Source organism: Sciurus vulgaris (assembly GCF_902686455.1).
Source record: "Sciurus vulgaris genome assembly, chromosome: 6".
Classification (NCBI taxonomy): domain Eukaryota; kingdom Metazoa; phylum Chordata; class Mammalia; order Rodentia; family Sciuridae; genus Sciurus; species Sciurus vulgaris.
In genome coordinates this window covers 122,544,381-122,554,453 of record NC_136466.1, presented here as the reverse complement: position 1 = coordinate 122,554,453, position 10,073 = coordinate 122,544,381, and the positions used below count along the sequence as shown (strand labels likewise).

General features: G+C 34.2%; 1 protein-coding gene across 4 annotated transcripts in view; it reads right to left on the bottom strand.

The window, feature by feature from the left end:
* Positions 1–10,073, bottom strand: part of ERCC8 (ERCC excision repair 8, CSA ubiquitin ligase complex subunit) — a 57,491-nt gene that overhangs the window by 11,797 nt on the left and 35,621 nt on the right. For 3 of the 4 annotated variants that reach the window (XM_079144040.1, XM_079144042.1, XM_079144043.1), the window contains 2 exons: positions 9,714–9,911; positions 1,858–1,938 (listed from right to left, as the gene is read on the bottom strand). In XM_079144040.1, the coding sequence (XP_079000166.1) occupies positions 1,858–1,938; positions 9,714–9,911 (279 nt within the window). The remainder of the gene's footprint in view (positions 1–1,857; positions 1,939–9,713; positions 9,912–10,073) is intronic. The other variant, XM_079144041.1, reaches the window with a different exon arrangement.

Below are 10,073 nucleotides of genomic sequence, written 5' to 3'. Positions count from 1 at the left end.
ACATTTTATTGTTAAAACAATCACAAATAAGATGTCATACTTGCAGTTAAAAGCTGCAATAAAAATGTAGATGGAAAAAAAATGTAGATGGACTTAGTATGTATTACCATTTGAGATTCCCAAACAGTAATATGCATATTAAATCCATCTACATTTTTATTACATTTTATTACATATTTTATTTTATTACATCTTTATGTGTAACCACCTTCTATTTCTTCAGTTTTCTCAACAACATCTCCTCCTAGTGGACATCCAATCTATGTTTGAACATAGTCATCTCTATCTCACCAGGTTGATTATTGTACTGACAAAGAGTTGTGAGTGCTACAGGAATGAAGAGAGGGAGATCTACTCCAGTCCAAATACTGGAAAGGAGAAATGAAACCAAAATTAACATCTATCAGGGAAATACCTTGATAACTTTAAAATTTCTGAGGGTAATTACTAGAAAGTTTCAGGGTTTTCTGTGTCATAAATATATATCTACGTAAGATATAAGTGAAACAGGTAAGTATTATGTGACTGTCAAACTAAAGTAGGAGTCTTGATGAGAAGTCAGATTTAAGCTGTACCTGTCCTATGAATCTCAGGCAGGAAAAAGTGATTAGGAGTTCAGATAAGCTTAACATGACCATGACTAAATAAGAAGTGGGGGGAGGAGCAGATTCCTCAGGATATAATAAAACAGCCTGACAATTAAGTAGTATAAGGTAATATGCTTCTAGCTTAAAAAATTATATAAAAATTCTTTTAGACATCAAACTTTTATATCCTAGAAATTAATATAAATGGGAATGATTAACAGCCCAAATAGAGTAATTCTTGGAGGGAGAGAAAGCAACGTTAGACAACCTTTATTTTACTACAGCTTGACATACAGTAAAAATAATAATTTTTTAAAAAGAGGCTACTAAAGGCTAGGGATCATGTCTTATTCATATTTGTTTACCCACTGCACTTTTAAGGCTCTTTATTCATAATGTCATATGTATTCTAATTTACACTCTAAGATAGGTACAGTTAGATTACAAAATAGAAGTGTAAATTGGTAAAATCTGACAGCATGAAATGAAAGAGACTTAATTATGTTATATATGATAAGTCAAGAGGTCTAGGAATCTTAGCCTAAGACATAATTATAAATATCTATAGTGAAGGCTGAGAGAAGACAATTGCAAGTTTGAGGCTAGTCTGGGCAATTCAGTGAGACCTATCTCAAAATGAAAATAAAAGGATAAGAGGGTTGGTGATGTGGCTCAGTTGTAAAGCAACCCTGGGTTCAATCCCCAATATAAGGAAGGAAGGAAGCAATGAAAGAAGGAAGGAAGAAAGAAAGAAAAGAAGAAAAAGAAGTTTGTGAACAGATATTTGCCTTGATGCTGTTTGTAATCAATAGAAATAGGTAAATATTTAAATTGTGATATACACATGAAACAATATTATATTATTAAAAATAAAGTTTAAAATGGATATCAAATTATATGTCCAATAATTATATTAACTATGTTTTAAAAAAAGCAGTGGCTAGGAGGGTAAGCAGTGGTAGAGCACTTGCCTAGCAAGTTTGGGGTCCTTGGCTTTGATCTCCAGCAAAGTGAAAAGAGAAAAATAAATAAATAAATAAAAGGGAATAAATAAATAAATACGTGTATAGGAAAGTGTAAAAAAATACTTAATAATCAATCCAACTTGAGAAATTTAATATTATATTTTTCTGAATCTTCCAAATGTAACAAATTATTTTTACAATCAGAAAACAGCAAGAAATGATTAAAAGTTCTCCCATATAAACTAATAAAACTTTATTTCTTATGATTTAGGAATCACTATACCATTTGTACAAATAATATTTACCTCATCATCATCAGGAACTGGTTCACATAAGGATGGTACCCAAGCAAGAATATTGCAGTCTCTGCTACCACTGTAAAGTTCCTACAGCAAAGAAAGGGAAGATGTACCAATTTGAAATGGATAACAGTTTTAAAACTGATTAATTCTTAAGCTCATTAGATTTATTCCTACCTCCTAAAGAAACTAGGTTGATGCCTTTTTCTCTTTTATTTTGTTTAAAATACTATCAGGTTTTGTTCAAGATTTTTAATAGGGTGAAAATTTTACAAGCACATTCAATGTCTTAGTGGTTTTACCAATCACAGTATCCATACATTTCAAGTGTTACAGCAGAGAAAGAAAAAAAAAAAGCAGGTTTTTGTTGTTGTTGTTTTTGGTTCTGTTTTGTTTTTCTAATACTGGGGAATGAACCCAGGACCTTCCACATGCTAGGCAAGTGTTCTACCACTTAACCAAATTCTTGACAATAACTGCAATTTAGTAATTATTTCAATGAAGAAACACCATAAGAATTTCTATTGAAAAAGACCAAGAGTTCAAGAGAAAGTTCTATGTAGCTTGCTACATAGTTGCCTGCTATTCAACACAAGAGCTTAAAGACCTATACCCTGCCTGCTGAGATGGTCACTTCATAAAAAGAAGCTTGGCCTAACCTACAGTCTATGTTAATGTCTTTATGGACAAGTTGTTAGCTCTTGTCTGAACAATGATCACTCCCTCCCTAATAAAACTGAAGGAATGTTACCTTGGCTATTACTGAAAACATTCCTATGGGGCAGTAAAACAAATACTGTCTATACAGAGGATATAAATTGATACAGTAGGTTCAATATAGAGAGTCTATTTTGGCTACAGCCCAAGCTTTTGTGTGCATTTCTGAGGTTATGCCAAAGTTACACACAAAATTTAAAGCTATCATCCATATAAAACTTATAACCAAAACAGAAATAATTATCAAAGACAGAGGAATGATTTTTAGTAAATTAACATTGCATTTATATGAGGAAGTATTATTTATTGTCAAAGAACATTTAATGATATTGGAAAATATTCATCAAGAAAAAAAGAACAGGATTTAAACCAAATATGCAAAATGTAAAGGAAAAAAACCATGATATAAAACAGTAGGTCAATAATAATAAAAATTACTGTGCAAGGGAGAAAGGGCTTAAAAAAACGGCTAAAAAGGCAACAAAATGTGGTGGTTTTAAAACTCTGAATGACTAAATGCGCTTTTTTCCCTCTCATAAACATGTTTCTGTATTTCTAAATAAATAATTCCAACAATAGACATTTTCCCTAGTCCTAGAATGCAATTATTTATTATTATTGCACATCTCAAAACCATCTGAAGCAAGATATAATTGTTATTGTTTATTTATGAGGTTTTGGGTAAAGAAAAAATAAGACTGAAGTTTTTATGAGAAATATAGATACATAAAATATTACATCATTACTGCATTACCAAATTTCCTTCAATAGCATATTATCTAGTCTCCAGGTATTGGAGTAATTTCTATTTTTTATTTTGTCATTGATTTCTACTCTCAGTCCATTATGATCTGATAGAACACAAGGCAGTATCGCTATTTTTTTGCATTTCCTAAGGGCTGCTTTGCAGCATAACATATGGTCTATTTTTGAGAAGGTTCCATGTGCTGCTGAGAAGAAAGTGAATCTGCTCTTTAATGGATGGAATATTCTATATATGTCTATTAAGTCTAGGTTATTGATTGTGTTATTGAGTTCTATGGTTTATTTGTTTGGTTTTTGTTTGGAAGATCTATCTAGTGGTGACAGCGGTGTGTTAAAGTCACCCAGAATTATTGTGTTGTGGTCTATGTGATTCCTGAAATTGAGAAGGATTTGTTTGATGTACAGGGATGTACCATTGTTCGGGGGCATAAATATTTACATTCGTTATGTCTTCCTGATTTATGGTTCCCTTAAGCAGTATGAAATGTCCTCCTTTATCTCTTCTGACTAACTTTGGCTTGAAGTCCACTTTATCTGATATAAGGATGGAAACTCCCGCTTTTTTACTGAGTCCATGTGCATGGTAGGATTTTCCCCCATCCTTTCACCTTTAGTCTGTGGATGTCTTTTTCTATGAGATGAGTCTCTTGCAGGCAGCATATTGTTGGGTCTTTCTTTTTAATCCATTCTGCCAGTCTATGTTTCTTGATTGAGGAGTTTAGGCCATTAACGTTCACAGTTATTATTGAGATATGATATGTATTCCCATTCATTTGGGCTTATTTTCGGTTTTTAACTTCGCTTGGTTTCTCCTTTGAGTGGTTTTTCTCTAAGTTAGTTCCTCCCTTTGCTGACCTCCATTGTTGTTTTTCATTTCCTCCTCATGGAATATTTTGTTGAGAACATTCTATAGCACAGGCTTTCTATTTGTAAATTCTTTTAACTTTTGTTTATCATGGAAGGATTTTATTTCATCTTCAAATCTGAAGGTTAGTTTCGCTGGGTACAGGATTCTTGGTTGGCAACCATGTTCTTTCAGAGCTTGAAATATGTTGGTCCAGGCCCTTCTAGCTTTTAGAGTCTGGGTTGAGAAGTCAGCTGCTATCCGTATTGGTCTCCCCCTATATGTAATCTGATGCTTTTCTCTTGTGGCCTTCAAAATCCTATCTTTATTTTGAATGTTAGGCATTTTCATTATAATGTGCCTTGGTGTGGATCTGTTGTGATTGTGTGCATTTGGTATTCTGTAAGTCTCTTGTATTTGATTTTCCATTTCATTCTTCAGGTTTGGGAAATTTTCTGATATTATTTCATTGAATAGGTTGTTCATTCCTTCGGTTTGTATCTCTGTGCCTTCCTCAATCCCCATGATTGTTAAATTTGGTCTTTTCATGATGTCCCATAGCTCTTGGAGATTCTGTTCATGATTTCTTACCATCTTCTCTGTTTGGGCGACTTTATTTTCAAGATTAAATATTTGTCTTCATTGTCTGAGGTTCTGTCTTCCAAGTGGTCTAGTCTTTTGGTGATGCTTTCCATTGAGTTTTTTATTTGGTTTATTGTTTCCTTCATTCAAGGATTCCCGTTTGTTTTGGTTCTATGTTTTTTGTTTTTGTTTTTGAGAATCTCTATCTCTTTGTTGAAATGATCTTTTGCTTCCTATAGGTGCTCTTTCAGCTTATTGGTATTATCATTCATTGCCTGCATTCTCTTATCTCACCCTTTGCTTCATGAATCATCTTAATCATGTATAATCTGAAGTCCTTTTCTGACATTTCTTCTAACGTACTGTCATTGGATTCTATTACTATAGAATCTAAATTTGTTTGGATCATTTTCTTCGCTTGTTTTTTCATGTTGTTCATGTATCTTCCCCTCCAGCAGTGCAGATCAGGCTATTGCAGATTTCCCCCTATAGGCTTATAGTGGCCCTATAGGTTTCCAAAACCCTTTCTTTAAAAGGGGAGATCAATATTAGCAATGCCCAATTCAGACACTATGCAATCCTAGACCAAATAGCCCCTATGAGGACAATAACAAAATTGTCATAATAAACAGTGAGTTCAAATATTATCTTCAGTAAAAGAAACAGATTTGCAATAAGGTCTGCAGTTTCAAATGGAGGACAAAGAGGATGTAGAGGGATGTAGAATGTAGCTGTTAATGGGTAAGAAAAGAATATACTGAAGTTCTAGATAATAGAAAGGGTGAGAGTGTAATCAAAAGACATTGGATGTTAGCATGCAAAAAAGGGAGAAAAAGACTCTGAGGGAACAGGTAAACGAAAGGAAAAGAGAACAAGAAAAGGAAAGAAATAAAAACTTAATTAAAGTTTTTCAATAAGGAGAAAAAAGAAAATCTACAGTATAACAGTCATATAGTAATGAAACCTCCCAGTGTTCAGTAGCCTGATGCATGAGAGGTAACTGACAATGAGCTTCAAGCCTCCAGCAGGCGTCTCAGGATGGGATTTGCCCCACCTAAAGATCGGAGCTAAGGCTTCCAGGATTATCCAAGATGGCCACTCTGGCTTCGAAATATGTTGGCAAATGGGGAGCTGCACTCAGGGTGTGGACATGGTCAGCTGGAGGTCCTGGAGGCAGGATATGGTTGGTCAGGCAGGGGTCCTGGAGGTCTGGTGTGTTTGCGGGATCCTGGAGGCTGGGTGCAATCAATCGGTCTGGGGTCCCAGTGATAGGGCACAGTCAGTTGATCTGGGGTTCCTGGCGGCAGGGAGCAGTCAGTCGATGTGAGGGCCCCAGAGGCAGGGAGTGATTGGTCGGGCTGAGGGATCCTACAGGTACTGTAACAGTGAACTTCCAGGCAACAGGAGGCAGCTGTTGCTCCACTGGCAGTGGCGATCAGTTTGCTGACTGTTGTCAGATAATTGGGAGGTGAACCTCATGCTTTGGGTGATGGATAGGTGTAAGGCAGGCGATGGACAGGCGAGAGGCAGGCAAATGACAGATGATAGGCACCTGACAGTGAGCAATCTGCACTCAAAAAAGGCGTCGATATGCTGGCAGACTGCAGGTCATCAGAGCAGACAAATGGGGTAAACACCAGGGGATCGATAAGCAGCAAAAACTGCCTCACCAAGAAACAGATATCCTCTGCTTGAAACCGGAGTTACAGAGTGAAAAGGAATGCAGCCTCCCTCTAGTCTGCCATCTTGGATCTCCCCCCAAATTTCCTAATAAAACAAAATTCTATTGGTTTTTCTGTAAATTCTAGACTTATATGGTTATACTAACTGAATAAGACAAAAACATCACACGTGTCCTTGAGGGTTAGTTTCCCTGAGAAGGCAAGATAACTTGGTCTGATAAGTTCATAAGGTAATTCACAAGTACTAACATAAAAGATATCTCACAAAGGCAATTCACAAGGACTAACATAAAAGATCCCACAAAGGACTTAAAATCAGCAGACTATAGTGATGTGGCCACAACAATGTTTATAGCAGCTCAATTCATAATAGCTAAACTATGGAATCAACCTAGTTGCACTTCAGTAGATGAATGGATAAATGAATGTATATGTACACAATGAAATATTAGTCACAAAGAAGAATGAAATTATGGCATTTGATGGTAAATGGATGGATCTGGAGACCATCGTGCTAAATGAAATAAGCCAATTCCAAAAAATCAAAGGCCAAATGTTCTCTCTGATATGTGGATGCTAACACATAATAAGGGGAGAATAGTAGTTTATTGGATTAGACAAAGGGGAATGAAGGGAAGGGAGCAGGGAAGGGAATGTGAAAGACAGTAGAATTAATTGGACATAACTTTCCTATGTTCTTGTATGAATACATAACCAGTGTAACTCCACATCATGTACAACCACAAGAATGGGAAGTTATTCTCCATATATGTATAATATATCAAAACACACCCTTACTGTCATGTGTAACTAAAAAGAACAAATAGAGAAAAAGATATCCCACAGATGTCAAGAAAAAGAGCTTAGAAGAAGCAGCACTTATGAATAGTTAATAAAGAGGACTTGGACAGAGGGATCTGAATTGAACCTTGAGGTGTTTGGGATAGATGCAGAGATTTATTTGGGAAAACAGACTTAAAAGTATCAAAACTTAAGTTACTAAGTTCAGTACAAATAATTTTTTCCTAAACTATAAAACAGTAAATTGTTAACATGAGGTTCTACTGACTTTGAATAGTTTAGTATATATTTTCTGTGAAAAAGGGTATGTTTGTATATAGTTACATTGTAAACAACCCATAAAATCAGAAAATTAACACTGCCATATTACTAGCATCTAATTATTAAAACCCATTTAAGTTTCACCAACTGCACTAATAATGTCCTTTCTAGTAAAAGGGTCCAGTTAAAAATCAGTGCTGAACTTATTTATCATGTATCAAGTTTTTAATCTGGAATAGTTTTTGATTTCTTTGGCTTTCCTGACCTAGACAATTTTGAAAACAAATTAGTTACTTAGTAGAATGTCCTTCAAATTTGGATTGTTTTAAAACTGTTTTAAAACTCATGGTTAAAACTGAATGATGCAAGTTTGCCAGGAATTTCATAGATGTGATGATTCATAATTAGGATGTTAACTTTGATCATTTGATTAAGGAAATAGATGCCAGGCTTCTTCAAAGTAAAATTATTTTTTACCTTCATATATAATGTATTGTAGAGTAGCACTCAAGTTATGTAAATATCCCATTCTTTACCAAATTTTCAACTTGATTTTCTTATTTATAGCAGCATAACTTCATAGATTTCTGTTTTAGCCAACAGGTTATAATCTATTACTATAATTATTTATTTTGATGTTAAGTGTATCTTGCCGGATTTTTATGTTTATGATGGAATCAATATAACTTTTTTCCAGATAGTGGGTTTTACATATTAATTTGACAAAAAGGGTTCTGCTGCTACATGGATATAAAAGTACTACCCTCTCTTATTTTTGAGATTTATAATTATTTTTATTTTCATTTTCAGCACTATACAGGTGATATGGAATAAAAAGTTGGGAGCTTTTTGATGTAGTATATTGATTAAAATCTTTCTGAGTTCATAGTGCACACAGAAATGGTATTTGACAGGAGGCAACTGGCACAGTCTGGGGTTGTCCTAGCTATTCCAGGAATTGGGAAGAATCAATATTTTAGCACTTTTAATCCATTTTAGGTACATGTATGATGAAGCTCCAATTTGGTAGAATGCAATAATTTGTAGTCAAAATATCTTAGTTAAAATCTTGGCTGTGTCTCTGCTTGAGGGATGTATTTTAAGAATTTCTTTGAAGAAAGAATAATGCTTTGTCAATAACTACTTATAGGTTTAGTGAAAGTCATGTCACCTCTCTGTTACTTTACTGTTCTTTTCTCAGAAGTGCATTAAAAATTCTTAACAACAAGTACATCAGGACATTGACTAATCAGAAGAGATACTGATCATGGAGTTGGAGCAGGGTCCTTGAGGTCCCCTTTTAGTTGCTGGGCTGAGGTAAGATCTAAAAGTTCCAGGAAAGGGGCTGAGATTAGAGATTATTTGAAGGGATTGGTGCAGTGGCTAATTAACAGTAAGATGTGTAAGTACTTGAATATTTTACTAATAGATCTTGCCACTATAGTGTATATATGCTGAAATATCAGGACTATATCTTACAGTACATTGTCAGACACAAATTAGGTAATCAGTACTAATGAATAAATAGGAGATTCCTCACGTGATAAAGTTCCTTCAAGTTCTAATAATCCACAATTTTCATTCTATCAATATTTAACTTTCATGAGTTTAATTTTTCTTAAAACAGAAAATATCAATGATTTTGCTAGAGCAGACTCATTTAAAGGAGCACATGAGCTTATTTGTGCAAATGTTCTTTCAAAATAAAACATGTTGCATTGGTTATACAAAAGAGATGAGGATGTTAAACAAACAAAATTCACAGGTATTTGAGAAATTATGTGAGCTGCACTTAAACTTAAAGGCATACTGTTAGTAGCCACTGGTAGAAAATAAGGAAGAAATAAATATTCGCACATACCCACCCATACATAAACCAAGATACAACACATTTTGAGTTCTTCATTTATTTTACTCAAAAGATTGTAAGAAAATATTTTATTTCATCAGAAATTTTCAACGCCTAAATGGAGTCCATGTGCAAAAGAAAAAAATTTATCCCAATCAACTGCACAGTATTGTACTGATTCATACATGTATCTTATGCCATCTAAAAATTTAGACTGTATTATTTTCTATTAAATAAATCCTAGCTAAAATGTGGATTGTAAGTACAACCTTCCGAATGAAATCACAATGTAATCTTTTATATGCTACTCTAGCAAGCTAGCTACTTGAACATATTAAATTCCCTTAAGTATCATCCTTACCTGGAAAGCAGACTGAAATACACAGCAGTCAACATTTTTGTAATGTCCCTTAAGCATAGTTATCTGTTCTCCTGAGTAAACTGTATAAACAGCAATGGTGCTACCATATGGCACAAAAACAAATTCTGAACTGCAGCCACAGGAGACAGTGAATTTCAATCCTTTCCTACTGTCGTTATAAACTTTTCCATAGTTCACCTGCAGGATGGATTAAAATCATAAAGTTAATTATTTCTTATATCTAAATTAATAAGGACAACAAAGACTGGGAGAAATACTTCCTCCAAATATTATAACATTGTATAGAAAGGGTTCTTAAATTTAAAAATGTTCAATATTCTAATAGAAATGAGGGTCAAT